This window comes from Fusarium graminearum, chromosome 1 (genome assembly GCF_000240135.3).
Source record: "Fusarium graminearum PH-1 chromosome 1, whole genome shotgun sequence".
NCBI lineage: Eukaryota > Fungi > Ascomycota > Sordariomycetes > Hypocreales > Nectriaceae > Fusarium > Fusarium graminearum.
This window is the reverse complement of record NC_026474.1, coordinates 307,357-329,539: the sequence shown is the minus strand read 5'-3', so window position 1 is coordinate 329,539 and position 22,183 is coordinate 307,357. Positions and strand designations below refer to the sequence as shown.

Below are 22,183 nucleotides of genomic sequence, written 5' to 3'. Positions count from 1 at the left end.
TTTTCTTGGCATCTTTGAATGTATTTAGAAAGTCAGGGCTCAGGCTGGTAGAACAGAATACCTAAATTAAATACTAATACGCTTCAACAGCAAGATTGAATCCTACTCGTAGATACATGACTGCATGAGTCAATGGGAGGTACATAGACCCTTTCAAGATGATATCAGTAAATAAAGTAATCATGAACAGGCAGCTAACCACTGTCACCTACTTCTAGCTAGACAAACCACAGAGGCGAGATCTACCCAACAATACAATGATGCACATAGTTATATAGACATCTGACTGTTGTGTATATCTCAAGTTAGATCTGTCTATACAGACTTGAAGGTTCGGAAAGCATGATGGCAGAATGGCACAGGTGGACTATCCCACCTAGGCATGAACTCATCCGCCTCATATTTAACCACAGGTCCCAATACCCGAAGATCAGAGCCAAATACAGAATCAGAGAAATGCACGTAGTACTTTTCATCCTTAATCAGACTGCTCTGCTTCTCCCAAGCTTCCAAAATGGCGTAGTATAAAGGAGCCACATGAATGTCACTCGACCAGCTGGGGAACTGGTACTTGTCATTTATCTTTGCCACTATGTCTCTTTGATACAGGCGGACCTCGTTATCAAGCGTGGCCATGTTATATCCTGTAAGAGAGGCGTGTCCATGGTAAGACCCTCCAAACTTTGTTCGATCTCGGATGCCGCACATGATGGTTAGAGCAGTCAGGATACCCGTCGACATGTCGGAGATGGGTAGACTGGGCAGCACACCTTGACCAGGTGGGCAGTTGAATGACTGGCCCATGACCCACTCACTTCCAGCAGCAGCGTCAGCAACCTGTTGCCAGCCAGGTCGTTCAGCATAGTATCCATCGGGGCCATAGCAGTTCTCATCGACGTAAATGATACCCTTGCCTCGCTTGTTGGCCAGATCAAGTGCTGCCTTAAGTCCAAAGCCACGGCGCTCAATGGAGCGCAGACGATAGCCTTGCAAGATGACATCAGCTCCTTCAAACAGCTGCATGAGTTTCTTGTGGTCAGCCGGGTCTTCCAAGTCCAGGTCGATGGTTGTTTTACCCGCCATGAGAGCTGAGGGCTGAGCGGGGGTGTAATCCTTGAGCTTGGATGAGTTGACACGGATGACTTCAGCACCGAGAGAGGCGAGGGCAGCACCGGCGGCGGCTCCGGCGATGATGCGAGTCAACTCGACTACTTTGATACCAGCCAAAGGTCGCTTATCAGCCAACTCGGGAAACGGGCAGGGTGCGGTCTGAGTCTGCTGCGTGTAGTTGATAAGAGGGTGTCGTGACAAGGACTTGCCCATCTCAGTCTCACGCCATCCCGCAGGTGAGTAAACAATGGATCCAGAAAGACCCTTTTCAACCATGAGCTGCTCAATTTCGCGAGCACGATATGCGCGAACACGTTCTTGGATGAGCGCATACGCTTCTTCATTGGTGCGGATCTTCTCGTCGAGATCTTTGGTGATGCCAATCAGAGCAAGCATCTTCCACGAATCGAGCGATCCATGAAGCTGGTACCAAACGCCCTTGTCAGCTGTCTCGTAGATCGCTGTGGCGCGATATACCAGAGGAGAATTGGAAGCACGATCTTTGTCCCATTGGGGAACTGTGGGGAGTTTGATGACGGGAGGGCCAGTGATACCGTCAATGTTGACGAGAGCTGCAGTAGCCGGGTAAAGACCTGCGTGATCGGTATCGATATGAACCGTCTTGCTGTCTGTGATCCCACGAAGGTGAAGAATCTCTAAACCAACAATGCCAACCATGGCATGGAGGACTGCGGTGACGGCTTGGGACTTGATGGGTCCAGGAATACAGGGTAGGTCCTGGCCGTGGAAATGGACACCGTTGAGGAGATCGTCATCTTGAGTAAATCCCGGTGTTCTGGAGGCGAGCAATCGAAGTATTCTCTCGCACTCCTTGGGAAGGGGCTGGAACTCCGTATCAACGACGGTTCCTGGGCCGTAAGTTTCAGCGCTTTCGTTGATCATATTGTCTGGTTTGATGTGACGCTGTCGAAATGCTTGAATGAACCCAGAGGCTACTAAGATACTATGTAGTCATGCGTGATGCAGCTATTCAGACAGTCACTACTGATTGTATACAGACATCCGATCCCGGCCGAGAAACCACTCTTCAGTTGACAGTAGTCTGCCCGCATCCACCGATCCTCGGTCCGTGCCACCCACGGATCTGTGTCCCCGGATTTACCCCGTCTCTTACCCTAAGGATAGTGACAGAGACTCATACCAACAAGTCAACTTGCAGTGCTGAGGATATGCGTAGAGTGATATATACACGTGAGAGAATGTGACTGACAATACTTTTGGCCTTCATATCACTTGACAATCATTCCGTATAACATCCCGATTCGTGACTCTCTCAGAAGTGAATCCCAGCCATCACAACAAAATCCCACAATGGCGAACGAAGTACGCACGGTGGCCATTGTAGGCTGTGGCGTCATTGGCATGGGATGGGCTGTTCTATTCATGTCATGTGGTCTGAAAGTCATCATTTCGGATCCTGCTGACGGCGCCCATGAGTCCCTCAAGCGCTATCTTGAACAGGCGAGATCATTCTTCGAAGAGCGTGGAAATTTTGATAAGCTTTCTTCTAACTATGAGTTTGTTGACGATATCCTGCCACTATTGCCTGAAGTAGATTTTGTTCAGGAGGTAAGGAGGCTTTGTTCCCTAATATTTATCTTAGTGTTAAGTAACTAACCATGTTCTTTATAGAATGGCCCAGAGCGTGTTGAGTTTAAGCAAAGTTTAATGGAGAAACTAGACGAGAATACTAGACCTGGTGTTGCCATTGCTTCGTCTTCTTCTGGCCTACCATCGTCGGCCTTTATCCAAAAGTGCAAGAAAGACCCCAGCCGTATCCTCATCGGCCATCCCTTCAACCCACCACATCTAATTCCCCTGGTCGAAGTTGTTCCTCATCCCGGAACCAGCTCTGATGTTGTGTCCTCAGCTTTAGCGTTCTATAAATCTCTCGGCAAAAAGCCTATCCTCTTGCACCAAGAGGTCCCAGGCTTTGTATCAAACCGTCTACAAGCGGCCATCAACAACGAAGCATACAGCCTTATTAGCAGGGGCATTGTATCAGCCAAAGACCTAGATATGGCTGTGACACAAGGGCCCGGTCTTCGATGGGCTCTTACAGGTCCCATCGCTACTAATGCGCTTGGTGGTGGAGGAGGACCGGATGGTTTTGCTCAGAGATTTGAGAGACTTGGACCTGCCATCAGAGGCTGGGAGGAAGACATTCTGAGAAATAGGTTTGATTGGAGTGAGGAGAGTGTGAAAGCACTACAGCAAAGTGTGAATCAGTCGGTGGCTGATGTGGACTGGAAGAACTTGGTGGATGAAAGAGATTTGGTTTTGTTGGAGATGCTAGCAGCCAAGAGCAAGACGAATACCATGGGCAACAACGCATAGGTAGTTTTAGGCCTACGATAAACTCTATTGTTCAACTGTGTTGCTTTCATCTGCATCATATGGTCTTTGCACGTTCCCCCGATATGCCTTGCTCCTAGATGAGCTCCTTTGTCTATCCTGACTTGAATCGATTTACGAAGCGTTCCATAATTACGGGTACATTTACTGACGTACATACAGAATCATTTCAATTCTTGTCTTTCAGAAATAATATGTTTTGGATTGCATAACGGTACAAATAAGAATGACAGATCAAAGGTTTATATCTTGGACTCTACCACATCTCTTCTACTCATTCTTTAGTGAAATCCTTCTAATATCCTATTCAGGGTATTTACTTCTTTGCGAGCCAAAAGTCAAACCAGTCAACAAAGCTTTTGAAATGTTGCTCCTTGGCCCATTTTTCATATGGATCAGTGAGACGCGCTCGGGACTTTAAGACAGTCGTTAGTATATACACGCGTTTAGAGTTTTAGTTCTGAACAAGACATACCGCAAAGCCGTGACCAACGTTGGAGAAGATCTGCATGTTGAATCTTCCGCTTCCTTGGCTCAAGATTTCAACAGTTCGGCTACGCTGCTCAGGCTCGAATAGCTTGTCTGTGGCAGGGACGGAGAGGAAGATGGGTTCTTGTATGGTTGTTAGCTGAAAGTTCTTCGACATAAGTAAGTATCTTATTTTTGGAATCAAGCTCTTACCCTTTATCTTAAATACATCGCTCTCATTGAGGAAGGATGGGTGCGCAATGGCTCCGACTGAACAGATACCCTCGGCTGACAATTGGTGAGTGACGAATCGAGCACCCCAGCTGACACATTATCAATATCGATTTTGCCCCAAAGCAGTCATGATCTGTGAAATTTGGTAGCTGACTCACCAGTATCCAACGGCTGCGAACTTGACACTCTCGCTAGTGCCGTACTCTGCCTTGACAGCCTTGACCCATCTAGCAGCAGCTTCCTCAGAAGCATGAAGATGCTTGTTCTTCCACGACTCAAAGTCAAAGTTTGGGTCACTCAAGGGAGTCAACGAGTGCTTTGTCACAGCATCCTGGTACAGTTAGATGCTTGTTCGTCAAAACTCATTTCAAGGTTTACTTACACCAAGGAAATAGTCGACACCGAGAGTCAGATAGCCGCACTCGGCAAAGGCATCCATCACCAGAAAACTGTTGACATGCAATCCGAAAGCATCAGGGAATAGGAGGAGAACATTTCCATTCTCCGTACCCGGCCGAGGTTTGGCAACGTAGGTATCAATGCCATCAATTTGCGTGATAGAACCGGTTGCTTCTCCTGTGTGGAAGCCACCCTTGAGGCAGCATAGGTCAGCGGGCTTAGCGAGTACTTTTTCCATGGTTGTAGATGATCGTTTGTGAATACTAAGTTCTCTTGGTGATGTATTGAAGTATATTTGGCTCGTGGTGATACATAAGTAGAGTTATTACATTGTCGGCTCCGTCGGGTAGTGTTACCCGACGGCTTCAAGTGCTCCGCACCGATCTTCAACGCTAACATAGTCCAAAGCCCGTTATCATGAAAGACGCAAAATGACATATCATCATGCTTTCGGAAATTCAATGTAAGACACCACATCATAAAGTCTGTGGTGATCTTTACCGTGGCGTATTTTTATCCTTTACCAAATGACGGGGTTGACAACTCGACAGAACCTACCCTGACTTATTACCTATTTTCACAACTACAAATAACCATTGTCATACGTTAGAAGATGTGCTTCAGGTCCAGTAATGAATGCTCACTTCTCCAATTTTATTCTAAGTTTCAACAATGTTGAAGTCTCTACTATCTTTATCCCGACTGGTATCTATCCAACTCTGTAGACTCAATAAATTACACTGTTCACTAACGTCAAGCACGGATAATAGCCTGGAGAATTCGTGCAGATACCCTGTAACTCGTCGTGTCCGCTCCTCCGAGGAATCATGTGAGGAAGACAAAAGTGATACAGCGACATCTCTTACTTTATAAACCTGTGAATCTTGTGTTAGCGTGAAGGAACATCTGTGTAAGAAGGAATAAATACAAACTCACCAATGAAAGACCATTGGGTTCCACACTGGGCTGCCCAAGAGAGTTCAAAAGATCGAGAAATTGACGTGAGATGTCTTCACGCTCGTCACACAGTACCAAGTCTTGTGGCCTTGTGGAATCATCACTCTGGTTGCCAAGTGCATCAATTTGATCAAGTAGCATGACCTGAAGCCACAGATGTGTGACATGTATGTTGGCACGAATCACGTCGCGCTGGAAGTTGGCCAAATCAACTGCATCGAATGGTATGGTGGGCGTAACCGACTTATTCCACGGTCTGTACGCTGGTAATATCGAGTTGAGGATGTACTTGAGGTGATATAGTCTCTCTCGTAGAGATGTTAAACGTAATGCGGGATCTTTGACGTGATTACAGATGCAATGCCGTTGAGCATCAGATCCGGCAGATTTTAAAGCTGCCAAGAAGATCCGCGAGTGGACGTTGAATCCCGAGGTTAGAGACTGGGAGATTTCAGACTCAGGACATGGCAAGATTCCACTGGTTGATATATATTCGTCATCGAGAGGAGCTGGCATGAGGTCCTTGAAATTTATCTCGCATGATAGTACAGGGTCGAGAAAGGTTAGACGCTCGTTGCGTAAGTTATGCATCTGATGCACATAGCCATAGAACATCAACCAAAAGGCCTTTTTGCGAAGTTGGACCTCAATGGCGTCCAAGCCAGCGTAGCTTGAGACCTTCTGCACCACCAATAGACGTAAGAGTTGCATGGATTCCACCTCAAGCATTCTCCACAGATTGTTATTGCCTGTTTGATGAAACGCGACACCAAGAAGAAAACTACTCGCCCATTTCTGATGACTAACCGTGTCAAAATATGTCGTGCTTCGAAAGCTCTGATTGATCTTGTAACAGCACCCTGTCATCTCTGAACGTGTCTGAAACGGCAGTGGACTTGAAAAGTCGCGATATATTTGGAACCTTGATGGTAGCAGCGCGACTGTAGCTGCGCATAGGGAGATGAGTAAAGCGAGGAAGTCCTCATCGTATAAATCTCGATTCGCTTCAAGATCTACTTTAAACGATGGGCGATGAATGACAGGGATCAACGGATAAACGTATGTAAGATAGTCGCTGAGGATGAAGCGAACAAGATCTCGAGAGAACAACACATCAGTCGCGAACGGAAGTATGCAGCTTCCAAGCGAGTCAAAAGGCTCTGCGTAGGATGCAATAGAACTTCCGGATGCTGCGAACGAGTTTGATGGACTTGGACTCGGGCCCTCGTTTGTTTCCGAAAGTGCCGACGACCCTTGAACGATGAATTGGTAGTCGGTTTTCCTCTTTGGGCCTCGTACTTTTGATGGTATATGAAATGTACACTGCAAGTCTGACTTTTTGCAGTTGTCGCATACCATGGAGGACTCTGATGTGTTTGTCCAAAATATGTTGTCCTGGGAGTTGAATGTGCATTTTCGTTTCCGGATACGACATATATCACACGCTTGCCGTGCAACAACTCTTGGGGAAGCAGGACTTGTTGACATTTCGAGTTCAAGAGATCACATATGAATAAAAACATATGAATCATGATAGTGTGCTGTCAGTCAAGCCCCGGTATTTGACCAATAGGCAAATGCAGTCTAGTCAGTGGCACAGTTGACAGGATGGGCCGATCTATCCCCGCTCGAGATATGCGAAAATAACACCTCGGTAAAGGTTCCGAAAACCGGGTACACTTACGAACAGGGCTACGTACGTGTATCAAGACGACGGCATTTCTCTAGACTCGTTACAATCTGTGGTGCTATTTTCTCTATATCCTTATTTCCTTTTCTCTACGTCCCGACATTATGATACAGCCAAATCAATCCTTTCCCGAGTCTAAGGTGCCAACCCAGTCCAGTAACTCGTCCTGGTTACCTCGAACGAAGCCTGTAGTGGCGTATCCGCACTGCTCCTGCCCACCAGGACATCATATAGACCCTTCTCACTACACCACTTATCGCGACCCTCATGCCAGTAGCTTGTAGATAATACTGCATCCATGTCAATCGTAATATGCTTCTCTTCCCCAGCCTCGAGGCGAACTTTGCGGAACGCTTTCAGTTCCTTGACAGGCCGTGCAACAGCAGTCGTCGATGGTGGTGCAACGTAAACTTGGATGACTTCAGCTCCAGCACGAGAACCTGTGTTGGTCACCCAAAGCGTAACTTTGCAAACGTTGTCATCAACCTGCACGGACAGATCCTGGAGCGAGAAGCTAGTGTATGATAGGCCATGGCCGAAAGCGTAGAGCGGCTTGTTGTCAAGCTTCTCGTAGCACCGATATCCTACATATACGTCTTCACCATAGAGGACGCGACCTGAATCGCTGCGGTAGTTTAAGTATGTAGGGTTGTCTTGAACACGACGGGGTATTGTCAAGGGAAGTTTGCCAGCCTAGGGCCTTTGTTAGTTATTTCTTCTTCATAATTCACATGGTGGAAAGAGTAAATACTTACCGGGTTGACATCACCAAACAACACATCTGCGATGGCATTTCCTGTCTCGTTACCACCATACCAAGCATGGCAAACTGCCTTAGCTTCGTCAATCCAAGGCATACCGACAGGAGTACCTGACTGGACTACGACAGCAGTATTGGGGTTCGCTGCAAGGACCTTGGAGATGAGAGCGTTGGTACGTGCAGTCATATCCATAGTAGGACGATCTGTGCCCTCGGACTCCAACTCACCATTCAGGCCCACGACCAGAACGACCTGGTCCACAGACTTGGCTACTTGGACGGCGTCTTCAAGGGCCTGTGCAGGGTCCATTCTTCTACAGGCACCAAATCGTAACCCTCCGTGTCGGCCACCAACAGGTCCACAAGGTGGTAGCTTGCTAGTTTTGAAACAGCCCCATTCCACGCGGACTTTGTAGTCTTTTCCAGCCACCAGCTCAACGCTTCCCTTTTCTTCCACAGTGCCAGAGCCGAAGAGCGTCTCGCCAGGCTTTTGATTCTCAACGTTGCTAATCAACAATGCATCGTCAATGTAAAGTTTGCCTGTTCCTTCCACTTCCAGTCCAAAGTCGTAGAGGCCGCTCTCGTCAGGCGTAAAGATTCCTTCTGCCCGAGAGTACCAGACTGGGGCCAAGTCTGGATGTTCATAATCCAAGAAGAAACAGTTTGAGTCAACAAGAACACGCTCATCAAAAGGTACTCTGCCCTTGACTGATGCAGGCTCATTGTAGGCTCTCCAAGAGAAGCCTCGCTGGCCATCTTCAGTCCTAAGCACATCACCCATCTGGGGTAGCATCTGGTGGTCTTGAGCACCTTGTGAAAATACTACCTTCTCACATTGATTCGCGATACCATCGTAGGGTGAAACGCTGTAGTATGGAAGGAGGGACGCGCTACCTCCACCGCAGTAGCGGGCAATCTTTGCGTTAGGCCCGATGACAGCAGTATTCTTGAACTTGGCAAAGGGCAAGACATTATCATTATTCTTGAGAAGCACGATAGACTCTGAGGCTGCTCTTCGCAAAAGTGCTTCGTCTTCGGGCCGGTTGAGTCGTTTCTCGGGTGCGTTTTCAGGCACACCAGAAGCGAGAGAGTAATTGACGAGATTGAGAACATTGCGCACGCGATCATCAAGTTGCTGTTCATTGACCTTGTTTGACATGATGGCGTGGGACAAGACTGTGCCTCTCCAGCGTGTTGGGCCAGGCATTTCCAGGTCAAGGCCAGCATGAATAGAACCTGTTGTACTGTACGTACCGAACCTAGAGTTGGGAAGAAATATAATGAGAAGGGTGCTCCATAAACGTCTGCGGAAGTACACTTACCAGTCGCTCATAACAAGACCATCAAACTTCCACTCATCACGAAGGATCTTTTGCAAAATCTCCTTACTCTCCGAGACATGAGTGCCGTTGACCTTATTGTACGCCGTCATGATAGCACGAGGGTTCCCTATACTAATAGCAAGCATGAAAGGCATCAAGTAAATCTCCCTCATGGCACGGTCCGTGATGATGACATTGACAGCCATGCGCTCATGTTCCATATCATTGCACACGAAATGCTTCAACGTAGCTGCAATGTTCTCCTCCTGCAGACCCTTGACGTAGTATCCAGACAGGATACCAGAGAGCAATGGGTCTTCAGAGAAAGACTCGAAGCCACGTCCACCGAGGGGACCTCTCTGGATATTGAGTGTAGGGCCGAGCACGCAGTGAGCGCCCTTCGCCTTTGCCTCTTGACCTTGCAGATGACCAAGTTCAGCCAACAAGTCTGCATCGAACGTCGCGCCTAATGCTGTCCCACATGGCAAGCATGACGAGGGAACACTGTCGAAGAATTTCGTGCCGCGCACGCCGTTCGGTCCGTCGGAAACGCGTATGGAGGGTACGCTGTGATGGGGTAATGGAGTCGTATGCCAAAAGTCCATTCCTATCCAAAAGTCAGCATCCGAAGGGAGAGTCGCAAAGTTAAACCATGTAACTTACCTGCAAGAAGAGCCACCTTTTCGTCCACCGTCAGTCTCTCCAAGAGCTCATCTACGGGCAGCTCGCCTACGCGAGTATCGGTCATGAGGGGCGACATGATAACTGGATAGCAAGACTCGAATTGTCTCCAGTATGAGATAATGTTTAGGGAGATACTGCTGCTTATCACGTTTTGAGATGCGTATCAAGTTTCAAATACCGCCGAGAACTTATCATCTCCAATGTTTGGCACTAGCTTATCACTCTTATACTCCATGTCGAATGGTAACCAATAGATCCTGATGCCGTAGCCGAGTATAGATCTACCCCAATAACTTACTGTAACTGGTAATTCTCCGCATGCAAGCTAAACGACAAACTAGGACGAGTAATTCTCCGCCATTTCTCCGCATAATTTACCGCCAACATGAGCTAAACGCCCGCCAGAACTGTTGCCGAAGCGTTGTTAGTGCCCTTGGTGACGGTCTCGTGAGGTATCAACAGGCCTGGCCACTCCCCGGAACCGCTCTTATCTGGAAAGAGACGCTAGGTTACGCCGACCCCAGATATTGATTGAGACGCTCCACCAGATAAGCTTGGATCTCCAACTTTTCAGCTTTGGGGAACAAGTTGTGGTTTTCCTATAAAGTTGCAGTCAACCCCATGGAGATACCATTGTTCAAACAGATGCTCAGGGACAGCAGAAGAGACAGCCGATCTCGTTTCTTCATACATTGTTCATATTCGAGTTCCCATCATGACCGCCAGCGAAGCTCAAGTCAACAAGGAGCAGACCGTTGCCGACACACTGGCGTCAGTGTTGCCTTCTGATGGAAAGTCTTGGTACAAACAGAAGCATCTGTTGAAGCTCAACTTTATCATCCTTTCTCTGGTTATGTTCTGTACGTCCTCCTCGCATCCCACTCCGTACAATTGACCGAGGCTAACGCATCTCTGAACAGCATCTGCGAACGGATACGATGGTTCCCTGATGAACGGTCTACAAGCTCTTCCCAAGTGGAACGAGTTCATGGACCACCCCCAGAATGCCTGGCTCGGATTCATCAACGCCATTTACTGGTTCCTTAACGGTGTCTCCTTCTTCATCGCCGCCTGGAATCAGAACAAATACGGTCGCAAGATGGGCCTGTACATTGGCTACATCTTCCTCGTCTCCGGAACCATTCTGCAGACAGCAGCACCCAACCCCGCTGCCTTCATCGCCGCCCGTGGCCTCCTTGGCTGCGCTGCAGGATGGTACACCAGCGGTGCACCTCTGCTCATCAACGAGATCGCGTACCCCACCCATCGAGCCATTGCATCGGCCTGCTTCCAGTGTGGGTTCTACCTTGGCAGTCTCATCTCGGCATGGGTCACATTTGGAACCCGAAACTATACAAGCTCCTGGGATTGGCGTCTGCCCTCTCTCATGCAGATCCTGCTTCCTGCCCTGGCTTTCCCAGGTTTCTTCATGGCACCTGAGTCTCCTCGATGGCTCGCGTCTGTGGACCGCAAGGAGGACGCAGCTCGTGTTATCGCAGAACATCACGCAGGTGGAGATGTCAACTCGCCCCTGGTCATCTATGAGACTGAGGAGATTATCAACACTATCAAGGCTGAGCAGGAGGCACACTCCAGCGCTAGCTATGCAGACATGCTTAAGACCAGGGGTAACAGATGGAGGCTGCTTATCTCAGTTTCTCTTGGAATCTTTAGTCAGTGGAGTGGTAACGGTGTTGTCTCATACTATCTGGCTATGGTCCTTCAGACTGTGGGTATCACCAGTGTTACTCACCAGACGCTCATCTCGGCATGCCTGCAGGTTTGGAACCTTCTTTGGGCCGTCGCAGCCGCAGCAATGGTTGAGAAGCTCGGTCGACGACCTCTGTTCCTCACGTCTGCGGGAACCATGTTGGTTAGTTACATCGCCATTACCGGATTGTCAGGATCTTTCGCGAGTACCGGAAACTCTTCTGTTGGCCTTGCTGTCATCCCTCTCCTCTTCATCTTCTTCACGGGTTACGACATCGCATTGTAAGTTGCTCTCTTACATCTCCATCTTGACCAGTGCTTATCTAATATAAATTCTTAGGTCACCCCTGGTTATCGCATATCCCATTGAGATCTGGCAGTACCAGCTCCGATCCCGGGGTTTCAGTGTCATGTGGATCTCCGGTATTGTCGCCGGTATCTTCAACATGTTTGTCAACCCAATCGCACTTGGAAGCATCGGGTGGAAGTACTACTTTACATACATCGTATTCCTCATCGCCTTCGTGGTCATTGCCTACTTCTTCTACCCTGAGACCAAGGGTCGTACCCTTGAGCAGATGGCGTACATCTTTGATGGGGAAGATGCCGTGACTGAGGGTGTGGAGGATAAGCCCAAGGTTCTGTCAGTTGAACTGGAGCGCAAGAGTGGATAAACGAGATTGCATGAGACTTACTCGCCGTTGGGCCGAGCTTTATTGACAAATTTCAACGTTATAGCGTGGGGGAATGTTAAGATTATACCTTACTGTTACACCGAAGCTAGCATACAATTTGAGGTTCATTCCAGCAAAAGGAACCTCAAAAGGGTATAGACAGATTCGTCTGACCAAGACAAGATTTACATAGACTAGTGCAAGGCATCGGCCCAAAAGATGGGCCTCATGGAGCCAGAGCGATCAATACACAGATCAATTTCCACATAACGGTTCAACAGTAGTAGACTTAACCAACTAGAAGCAACTATAGATCATCTTGCATCTGCCTCTAGAATTCTATATAGACTTTTATATAAAGCTCTGTAGTTTTCTCTCCTCGTAAACCTCCGCCTCTGTAAGCCTGTCTGTCTCCTCTACTTTTCCATCACGCAACTCAAAACGAATCACAGTTGGAATTGCCGAAATATTCCACGTTCGTTTGTGTACGTTATCTGGCTTCCTCCACCTTTGAAAATGTAAGCCAGCAATCTCTATCGATCGGAAGAACCACCTACCCAGGTCGGGGACCGACACTCTCGTAGATAGCCTTGGGGCCGTCTGGCTTATCAAAGACCTCTTTTAGATATGGTAAGGCAGTTCGGACATCAGAGCACCATGGTGCGCCTGTTTCTTCGTCGTTGGAGCTGGTGAGAATAACATAAATGGGTTCGTCACTAGTGAGGAGAGGGACTAGACTCTTGGGACTCGATAACTGAACTTCATGAAGAACCGGCATAATTACAGGTATTTATTGGTACAGTATAATGTCTCTCGTCCAGTGAGTGCGGATAACATAGTACTTATGTTTTAGGTAACCAGCCCATGTGGAGATCAGGGCGATGGTGTCATCAGACCCATCGATTACTACACTACAACCTGAGTCATATCTTTCCTCTAGCTCATATCACACACTACTCAGCAACAACCACAATGCGGAACCCATTGCCCCTCCAAAAACCAGTCGGCTCAAGACTACCGCGATAAGTGCACGTTGCCTTGGCTCGGCCACTCGAAAAGCAGCCTCCTCGCAGAACTCTTCGAATTGTATCGTCTGCTTCCAGATCCTCACGACCATCTGAACCTTTCCATGGATATTTAAACTTTGGAGTCGTCATGTCAACTCCCCACAACGTTGTGCACCATTCCCATACTTGGCCTGTCATGTCGTAGCAGCCAAATGGTGAGCGGGACTGCGGAAATAAACCGACGGTGCATTTGTTGTTGAGCGCTAGTTCTTCGCAATTTGATAGACTCGATGCAAAGTTGGTGCCCCATGGATACATATTCTGTCCAGTCTGTAATTCCCGCTGATCTCCCCTGGATGCTCTCTCCCACTGCGGCTCCGAAGGTAACTGTACGGTTTCGTTGTGTTTTATCTTTCCTGTTTCTCTCCATCTATGGGTAAGCCATTGGCAATACAGTCTGGCACCATGCCACGTGAGATCTGTTGCTGGAGCGTTCTGCAAATAGGGATCGTAACCATCTTGACTCAGCCAAGCGCGGCCTGTTTGTTGCGCAAAGTCTCCATAGTCTCGATTTACAACTGGAAACGCGCTGATCTTGAATGAATCAATATGAAGTTCATGAAGTGGACTCGAATTCGGATGATTGGATGATCCAAAAAAGCTTGTTCCTTCTGGTATCTCGATCAAGCTTGCCAGATCGCGTGGATCTCCAAATAGCGAGAGGTAGCGACCGGCCACTAGCCGATGAGATATTGGGAGGGTTCCAAACGTTATCACCTTCAGCAGATGAGTGATAACCTGGGTGACCAATGGTATGTTCTTAGGGTCTGTAAACTCGCAAGCTATAAGTGCAGCGTATTGAGCCTTGTCCCCATCAAGGTCATCGTTATATCGATTCAGAAGTTCATGTATGAAACTCTCTTGTTTTTCTCCCTTTCCAAATCGACGCAGAATACTTTGCAAAACAGGAATTGCCGACCTGGCGTCTTTGTCAAAGACCTCCAGTATCTCCTGAAACGTTGCCGTTTGTAGCTGCGCAGCCACTAACAGCTCTTGAACAGCCGTACACGAGACAAATGGCCATTTAAAAATCCCCTTTGATAGGAGATTGAGCTGGTTGTGTCGCTCAGCCGCCCATACGTCCCGCACGTCGTGTAGAAGGCCTTGGCGCGTCTCAAGTGATGAGAAACAATGCTCTAACCAGGCATCTAGAGCGGATTCGCTCGTATCTCCAGAATTTCCAGACGCTAGGGCCATGGAAAACACAGCCGGTATTGAAGCCGCATTTCCAGAGCCAAACTTTGTATCCAGACACAGTTTTTGAGCGAGTTCGCGCCTTTGAATAGCCAGTAATGGTAGAAGCCGGAGTTTCGAAAAGCCGTCTGGTAGAGTCCAGTCTTGAGTAGCATCGTCTGTAGCCAGGACGAGCAGCCTAACGTCTGATCTTGGAGTAATAGCGTTGGCTATAGATGCGAGATCCTTCACGCCTTGCAATCCCGCGTGTTGGATTTCATCCAGTATCAGAAGCAATTCTTCATCTGCGCTCTTCGTTTCTCTCTTATCCCAAGTTTCAAGAATAACCGGTAATCTCTGAGTAATATCTGCGAGATCTTGTGTTTTGGTGATGGTGATGAGCAATGGTAGGAGCTTCAGCCCATTCAGCGCCTCTTCTCGTCTTTCTCCTCCTTCATTGCGAGGAGCCGATTCCCTTTCCTTCTGAAAGATGTCCGTGGCGTGGCCATATATCAAATACTTTGCGAAAGTCGTCTTTCCCGAACCACTTTTGCCGGTGAGTAGTAGGAACTGATTGTCTCGTATGGCTTCGAGCGCAGAGACGTAGACTGTCTCTTGCCTGACATTTCCACCTTTGTGCTTTCTCAGACCTTTTGCCGCCTTGTCTTCAACACTGAGGTTTACCAGTAGTGGGATGTAACCTTCAGATAAGGAGACCTTAACATTGTTGGAAGTTGTGAAAAGCGTGTCTTGACCTAAAGCAACTCCTTTCTGTTTGAGGAAAGACCAGTCCTCCATGGTCTGAGAGCTCTTTTTTGATGTCGGTGTCTTGATATTTCAGATGCGATATATTGATCTATTAGGGTCAGCATGAAAGTATAATTCCTGAATGGGATTAAACACGGTTCATAAAAACGACTTCAAATAGATCTTGATTTCTGGCATCCACACCGGCTGAGCACGCCATTTTGTACTATTTATATACCATCGAAAATGCTATGCTACATACTGACAGACGGCGTTTATTAGCCAATTACAGAATGTAACATTGACTGTACAAGATAACGAATAGTGGTGAAGTTTTCAGTCTAACCATATCACAAATTCTTCCTGCTGCTATCTGAGTCTCACAACGTCATGAATATTATTTTCCAAATCATTCGTTCCTATCTGCATATAATGCCCAGCCCTTTCATTCTGTGCCAACATATTCGCTCTTCTACCAGACACCGGATGTTTCCATTCTATCTCCAAAAGGTTCAACTGCTCCGATTATCAATTGACTCGTCTCGCCTGTACTAGTCTAGCATCATCCATCTCCCACGGTTCTGAGCTTTGGGATTACTTTTTCCGACTATATAGATATTTCATCGCAGTGATGCTCAAAATAGCGATTCCGCCAAAGAGGATCAAAATCTGATAACCATACTTGTACTTGGGCGCATCGTATGTTGGGAACAGAACCACTACAGATGAATTAGCTATGACATGGCCTTTGCCACATGGTAAACGAAACGTACATGGTACCCAGAGGACCCAGGCGTACGATACAAGATTAGCCGTAGCCACCAAAAGCTGCCTCGTGTTAGGATCCGCAGCATTCAAACCGTACGTCCAACTCTATGTTATGTGTTAGCTGCAAGTCTGGAAGCAAGACGGCATAACTTACAATGAGCACAGGCGTACATGCTGAGCCAGCGTAGGATATATAGTAAGCGAACATGAGCGCAGACTTGGGAATGTCCCAAAGTGAAAGAAGAATATTGGCCACAATCATCAGAAGCGTGAGAGATAGGATCAGCCAGTAGTACTGTTTAGTTCGGTCTGCTATCATGCCCCAAGCCACTGTTACCACAATGGCCAGGGCATTCCCACCGGTTGGTAAGTAGTTGATCTTTTGAACACTGTATCCCTCTGCCTTGAGCCAGAGGTTAAAGTAACTTGTAGCTGTGTGACAGGCAGCGACCATGCTATGAATTATAAGCTAATGTTCCATTGATAAGAGTAGGATGTTGGCTTACGTATAAGGGACGACAAACATCCAGATTCTCCATCCGGTATAGATTCGCTTGATCTCGGCCCAGTTCAGTTTAACCTGCTCTGTGACACCAAACTTGGCAATTCGCTCTTGACCATACTTGATATACTAGTGAAATATTATTTTTATTGTCCGGTTTCTTGAAAATGTAACTTACCTCATTTGTCCAGTAAAAGGCTCTCGTGTTGTGTGGGTGATCAGGCAGTCCGAATAGACCCCATATAGCAATAGGAACTGAGATAACTCCGTCCATAATAAACAACCACCTCCAACCAGCGAGGCCATGGCGTCCGTTCATACTAGTGTATAAACCAGCCTGGAGATATCCGCTGAACATGCTGGCGATGGACTCAACCTCGAGAAGAATAGCGAGACGCTTTGTCAGCTCGTTGGGACCATACCAACTGCCAAGCATAGCGATGTATCCAGGAAAAGCGCAAGATTCAAACAAGCCGATGAAGAAACGCAAAGCGTACATCTTTGGTATATCAGTTAGTAGGCCTTGAGAAAACGACCACAAATCTTACCACTTTGATGCTGTGGGTGAAACCCATGCCAATGACTAAAGCCGACCAGCATATCTCGCAAGTAGGAATCAAGATGGAAGGACGTATATGGCTCAGCTGTAGCATCTGGGCCGGGATGGTGCCGACCATGACGCCCAGACTGAACCATGTTCCAAGCCAGTTTCGTTCGTTGCCGTAAAAACTGAGATCTTCTTGCATGCCACTAACGAAAGCATTACCTGCAAGGGCGTCAGCCACGGCCTGGAAAAAAAATCAAGTGGTTTTCTCGAAAACTCACTGTAATTGGTCTGGTCCAAGTACTTGATAAAGTAGCCAAGCAAAACCGTTGGACTAGGTACCTTTAGCTGCACGTTATGTAGGACGGGAAAGGAAGCACTACTTACAAAAAGATCAAATCTAAACGTCTGACATATGCACGGTATTTGGGATCTCCATCAATCGAGTCCCAAAAGAAGCCAGCAATGCGACGCCATTTAGAACCTGACTTTGCATTAGGGTCAACACCATTGTCGATTGCCTCTGTGTCCGGTACAGGGTCGGCTTTGGCATCGAGGCTACTTTTTGTCGCGACTTGAACGTCACTGTGACTGTGATTGTCAAGCTGAGGTGCCATTTTTGCCGTACACTTGATGTTTTCTTTCTAATCAAGGCCTGGAAATGGTCCCGCAGTTATATAAACATGACTGATCATGAACACGAATTTGCCCGACAAAGCGCAGCAACCAATTCAAGAAACGTCAACTATTATTTTCCACTATTGATCTAATCCCTCCAGGTCGCAAGGCAAAAGTAGGATTCCACTGAGTATTGGAGTGATGATTTGGACGAATTGTTGATAGCTTTACTGATATACGCCTGATAAGCCGATGGCGCAATAATAGTCTGATATACGACAACAAGCTAGCACCGAAATGCCAAAGTGACATGGGAGTACATTGGATCATCATACGATTCTGTCAGAGAAAAAGGTATCTCTATGAACTTGCTCCTCGATTTCTTCCGACCAATGCCATTAAAATCCGCTATGGTGTCATCCAAGACGTGGGCCGGCGTCCACATTTGGAAACCATTGAATAGTCGCAATTGATAAGAAGCCATCATGGTTCCAGGGTTATTTCTCATTACCAGTCACAAAATGTCTGATATTCTTCGCATTGTTCTCGAAAATGTTGATTTTCGTCTACCTACACAGGTGACCGACGACAACAGTGTCCTCGCTCTCAAAAGCTTAGTCTTTGAACCATTGATTCGATGGCAGACAGGCGGCGAGATTCTACCAGGCCTCTTCCATAAATGGGATGTTTCAGAAGATCAACGAACATGGTTCTTTTATATCCGAGATGAAGCGGTCTTTCACGATGGGACGCCTTGTGACGCGCCTCTCATTGTCGAATACATCAACGGGTTTCTCGACTCACACGATTACTTCGGCATGGCTTGGAGCTACAGTCGCTACTTCGCCAATACAACGTTCACTACTGAGAATGCCAAAGTCGTCAAAATACAAAACCAAAATCCATTTCCGGATCTTCTCAACGTCCTCAATGACTTTTGGCCATCGAGGATTGACGATAACGAAAAGCCAATCCTTGGCACAGGCCCATATCGAGTTGTCAAGTTTACGCGTCAAGACAACATTGGGTCCGCAACACTAGAGCTGCTAGATTCTGCTCAGCATCCAGACTGGCCACGGAACATCGTCGCTACGGCGGCTCGGGATGGTGAAGAACGGCTGAAGCTTTTACAAAGCGGACAAGTGGATGCGGCCTTGAATTTGGAGCGCATTGACAATCTGAAACTTATTAACTTCCAATCCCCACTGCAGTGGGGAAGAGTTCCAAGCACTTTGTCGGTTATCTACTACCTCAATTGCCCAGAGGGAGTCTTTTCGTCGCCGCAGGTCCGTCTGGCTGCCAACCTCGCCATCAATAACCAAGCGCTGGTTGACGAAGTCTACTTTGGCCTTGCTACGCCAGCTGCAACCGTCGTCAGCCCTCACCATCTCGGCTTCAAGGAAGCAAACCTAAGTCCCATCCCATATGACCCCGAACGAGCCAAAGAACTCATCAAACACCTCGATTTGAGAAAACCTCTACGTCTGCGCACGCCAGAATGGATGCCGGAGCACGCTATCAAGATAACCGAGTTCGTCAAGAGATCTCTCGAGTCCATCGGTTTCAAAGTAGACGTTGAGGTTGAGACCAATCGTCCAGAGTACGCACGGTCCATCGGTCTCCGAAAGAATATTGGTGACCTTGCTTGTTTTGATTCGACACCAAACACGACGTTTCGAGTTCTAGATGACAAGGTCTCGAGCGAATCGCATGGTACGTGGTGGCTGGGTTATCACGATGATGAGTTTCAGAGGTTGTTTGCAAAGGCGAGAGGAGCAGCAGGGGGCGATGATAGAAAGAAGGCGTACGCGGAGGCTTTGAAGAGGGTGCACGAAAATCCACCGTGGTTGTATATCGCTCATCCGGATGTCATTTGGGCTACCAAGGATGGGGTCGAGCTGAGCATTGGTCCATCAGGAGTACTGGAGCTAGGAAAATAAATTGCTTGTCACAAACTATTTATGCGTTATGCGCAAGATGGATGTGTGTCACTTCCTTATTGGTGATAAGTTATACTGAAGCCAGCCATGAGGCAGACTCAGGTCAAGTTGTTGGTCAGACGGTACGCCTCGTAACGTTCTCTTGAGCCATGCCTTATGTACTTTACTTGCCCCAGCTCTTCAGCTAGCATCCGTCAAGTCCCAGGAAACTCCCCAACCCCCCAACCCACAGCCAACCACTTACCTGGGTGAAGTACAGAGTACACAGTACATAAATGCCAATTGAATCACTTTTGCAAATAACATGTCAAGTGACGTAACAATGAGATGTGTAATACATCATAGCTGGTACCTAAAATCCTTATTTTCCTTCTCAGTCATGTCTTCCAGCCCATGGCTAATGCCAGGGGGACCATATTCTGCGTCGCGTCTCCTATTCTCCCTCGCCAGCATGAACCTCGTTACCTGACAAACCACCATGGCAACAACATAGCACACCATGATGCCAATAAATGACTGATTATAGCCCGGGGCAAATTTCCTGTTTCCCTGCAGTTAGTGACACGTCCATAAAGGGAGGATGCGAAAAATACTGACGCGTCAAACAAAAGCGCGCCGATGATATTTCCCAGGCAATAAGCCACAAAGGTCCCAGCAGCGACCATGGACTTTTTCGTATACCCAGCAAAATTGCATGTGCCAAAGGATATAACCTGAACATAGCAAGATCCAAAGAAAGTTACCAGATAGATACCAATGATTCGTCCAGCTGTTTGAGTTCGTGGTAGTTGCCACAAGAGAAGACAACCCACGATAACAGGAATGCATGCAAGGGTGTAGAAGTGGTGTCTCATGCCTGGATACGTTCGGCCCAACCACCCAGAGCCAACTATGGTGATGATAGCCATGGCTCCGAGAGGAATGTTGAAAAGAAGTGTGTGGAAAATGCTGTACCCCATACCGTTAAAGACCAATGTGGAAAATGTGTTGGCCGCGCTCGTGGCGGTGCTGCAGAGCATCGAAAGTAAGCAGACAGACCAGAATTGCCAGCTCAACAAAGTCTCCCAGATCTGCTTTGGCTTCAACCTTGTGTTCTCGAAGCCGGTGTTGTTATGTCGCAGTCGCAAAATTGCCATGGCTCGTTCACCCCCTGTGAGGCGTTTTGCTGTGGCAGGCGAATCTGGGAAAAGAGCATAGACAACGAATGACCACAAGATTGTTATCGAGCCCGCAAAGATGTAAAGAATACGCCAGCCCGCGACGCTGCCGTTGATGCTACCGAGGCCGTAGTTGATGAGTGGCGAGATGAGGTTGACAGCACCACTACTAGAATACCAAAAGCCCATTCTGAGGACTTGTTCACTGTTGGTATACCACTTGGATGTAACCAGCATAAAGACTGGAGAAACGCCTGACTCTATGAGACCAAGGAAGAAACGGTTCGTCATGAAACCTCCGTAAGAATGACAAGCAGGCGTCGACAGCACCACTGCGCCCCAGCAGAAGCAGATGCCGGCACAGACCTTGGCAGTGGGCAACTTCTGTCCAAGAAGTGAAAGCTTGAAGCAGTTTATTAGTACAAGGTGTGATTTGAAGGAACAATCCAAGTCTCACAGGATAACAGCCAATAATGAAACCACAGAAGAAGATCATGGTACAATTCGAGTATCGAAGCCCTTGGACGAGATCCAGGTCCTGTCTTAGTCCAAAGATGGCACCATGGCCAATCATTACTTTATCATAGTATTGCAAAGCATAAGTCAAACACATCTGCATAGAGAAACAGTCAATGAGGTGTGCTGTAGTAGCTACGTCCCTAGAAAAGGGTGTCATACCAATGGCATCAAGTACCAGTCAATCTTCTTGATTAGTCTCTTCTCAGCAGCCGAGTCTAATTCTTCGCCTTCGTGGGCGGCAGCGAGTTTCAGAGCTGCATCGTAAGCAGTTTTGTGGAATGTTTCGGATTGACCATCCTCGACATCGATTTGTTCTGTTGGGACAGGGATGGTACTCTTTGGGCTTTGTTTATTGTCGTCTGCCATTGTGATGAACTATCAGAGTTTCTCAATATTCATAAATGAACGCTTATTCTAAGTAGAGGGACAAGGGTACATTTATATAGTGATTCTTATCATGACATGATCTACCTACCTAGTCTAGGTATCTCTATCACCCACATGAGGCTGATGTATTTGTGCGGGGAAGATGTGGTGCTTATCTCCGGACTTGCCCCATATCTCATCCTCGGATTAGACAATAGTGGTTGGACAAATTCAACCTTATTAGTAACAACGGTATCGGAGGATGAACTAGAACTTGATAGATTGTTCTGCAGAGTTTATTGGACTAGATGGATAACCTCATTCCAAGTCTACATACCCTGTACCAGATGGAGAGAGTTGGAAGTTACCCATAATAAAATGAACGGGATGTTTACCCG

General features: G+C 47.5%; 12 protein-coding genes across 12 annotated transcripts in view; 4 read left to right on the top strand and 8 right to left on the bottom strand.

Moving 5' to 3' along the window:
* FGSG_11673 (uncharacterized protein) overlaps positions 1 to 128 on the top strand; it is a gene marked incomplete at both ends in the record, with an annotated part of 1,426 nt that extends 1,298 nt beyond the window's left edge. The window contains one exon of the mRNA XM_011317388.1: positions 91 to 128. Coding sequence (XP_011315690.1) covers positions 91 to 128 — 38 coding nt within the window. The remainder of the gene's footprint in view (positions 1 to 90) is intronic.
* Positions 129 to 315: 187 nt separating this feature from the next.
* FGSG_00091 (uncharacterized protein) lies at positions 316 to 2,013 on the bottom strand (the record flags this gene model as incomplete). The annotated part of the gene is made up of 1 exon (XM_011317387.1): positions 316 to 2,013. The coding sequence occupies one exon, from the start codon at positions 2,011 to 2,013 to the stop codon at positions 316 to 318; it is 1,698 nt and encodes a 565-aa protein (XP_011315689.1).
* Positions 2,014 to 2,442: 429 nt separating this feature from the next.
* FGSG_00090 (uncharacterized protein) lies at positions 2,443 to 3,468 on the top strand (the record flags this gene model as incomplete). Its single annotated transcript, XM_011317386.1, has 2 exons — positions 2,443 to 2,700; positions 2,764 to 3,468. The coding sequence occupies 2 exons, from the start codon at positions 2,443 to 2,445 to the stop codon at positions 3,466 to 3,468; spliced, it is 963 nt and encodes a 320-aa protein (XP_011315688.1).
* Positions 3,469 to 3,802: 334 nt separating this feature from the next.
* FGSG_00089 (uncharacterized protein) lies at positions 3,803 to 4,825 on the bottom strand (the record flags this gene model as incomplete). The annotated part of the gene is made up of 5 exons (XM_011317385.1): positions 3,803 to 3,901; positions 3,962 to 4,123; positions 4,184 to 4,277; positions 4,347 to 4,519; positions 4,571 to 4,825. The coding sequence occupies 5 exons, from the start codon at positions 4,823 to 4,825 to the stop codon at positions 3,803 to 3,805; spliced, it is 783 nt and encodes a 260-aa protein (XP_011315687.1).
* Positions 4,826 to 5,454: 629 nt separating this feature from the next.
* On the bottom strand, positions 5,455 to 7,032 carry FGSG_11672 (uncharacterized protein; the record flags this gene model as incomplete). The annotated part of the gene is made up of 2 exons (XM_011317384.1): positions 5,455 to 5,493; positions 5,524 to 7,032. The coding sequence occupies 2 exons, from the start codon at positions 7,030 to 7,032 to the stop codon at positions 5,455 to 5,457; spliced, it is 1,548 nt and encodes a 515-aa protein (XP_011315686.1).
* A 337-nt stretch (positions 7,033 to 7,369) lies between these two features.
* Positions 7,370 to 10,076, bottom strand: FGSG_11671 (uncharacterized protein; the record flags this gene model as incomplete). The annotated part of the gene is made up of 4 exons (XM_011317383.1): positions 7,370 to 7,927; positions 7,990 to 9,253; positions 9,317 to 9,923; positions 9,980 to 10,076. 4 exons carry the CDS (start codon positions 10,074 to 10,076, stop codon positions 7,370 to 7,372), a joined length of 2,526 nt encoding a protein of 841 aa, XP_011315685.1.
* Positions 10,077 to 10,715: 639 nt separating this feature from the next.
* Positions 10,716 to 12,384, top strand: FGSG_00087 (uncharacterized protein; the record flags this gene model as incomplete). The annotated part of the gene is made up of 3 exons (XM_011317382.1): positions 10,716 to 10,860; positions 10,921 to 11,992; positions 12,051 to 12,384. The coding sequence occupies 3 exons, from the start codon at positions 10,716 to 10,718 to the stop codon at positions 12,382 to 12,384; spliced, it is 1,551 nt and encodes a 516-aa protein (XP_011315684.1).
* Positions 12,385 to 12,735: 351 nt separating this feature from the next.
* FGSG_11670 (uncharacterized protein) lies at positions 12,736 to 13,162 on the bottom strand (the record flags this gene model as incomplete). The annotated part of the gene is made up of 2 exons (XM_011317381.1): positions 12,736 to 12,892; positions 12,942 to 13,162. 2 exons carry the CDS (start codon positions 13,160 to 13,162, stop codon positions 12,736 to 12,738), a joined length of 378 nt encoding a protein of 125 aa, XP_011315683.1.
* A 175-nt stretch (positions 13,163 to 13,337) lies between these two features.
* On the bottom strand, positions 13,338 to 15,422 carry FGSG_11669 (uncharacterized protein; the record flags this gene model as incomplete). The annotated part of the gene is made up of 1 exon (XM_011317380.1): positions 13,338 to 15,422. One exon carries the CDS (start codon positions 15,420 to 15,422, stop codon positions 13,338 to 13,340), a length of 2,085 nt encoding a protein of 694 aa, XP_011315682.1.
* A 543-nt stretch (positions 15,423 to 15,965) lies between these two features.
* Positions 15,966 to 17,802, bottom strand: FGSG_00085 (uncharacterized protein; the record flags this gene model as incomplete). The annotated part of the gene is made up of 8 exons (XM_011317379.1): positions 15,966 to 16,090; positions 16,145 to 16,244; positions 16,294 to 16,594; positions 16,646 to 16,770; positions 16,820 to 17,140; positions 17,190 to 17,407; positions 17,467 to 17,519; positions 17,573 to 17,802. The coding sequence occupies 8 exons, from the start codon at positions 17,800 to 17,802 to the stop codon at positions 15,966 to 15,968; spliced, it is 1,473 nt and encodes a 490-aa protein (XP_011315681.1).
* Positions 17,803 to 18,621: 819 nt separating this feature from the next.
* On the top strand, positions 18,622 to 19,743 carry FGSG_00084 (uncharacterized protein; the record flags this gene model as incomplete). Its single annotated transcript, XM_011317378.1, has 1 exon — positions 18,622 to 19,743. One exon carries the CDS (start codon positions 18,622 to 18,624, stop codon positions 19,741 to 19,743), a length of 1,122 nt encoding a protein of 373 aa, XP_011315680.1.
* Positions 19,744 to 19,906: 163 nt separating this feature from the next.
* On the bottom strand, positions 19,907 to 21,785 carry FGSG_00083 (uncharacterized protein; the record flags this gene model as incomplete). The annotated part of the gene is made up of 6 exons (XM_011317377.1): positions 19,907 to 19,927; positions 19,988 to 20,033; positions 20,096 to 20,284; positions 20,341 to 21,302; positions 21,358 to 21,513; positions 21,579 to 21,785. The coding sequence occupies 6 exons, from the start codon at positions 21,783 to 21,785 to the stop codon at positions 19,907 to 19,909; spliced, it is 1,581 nt and encodes a 526-aa protein (XP_011315679.1).
* Positions 21,786 to 22,183: the final 398 nt, after the last annotated feature.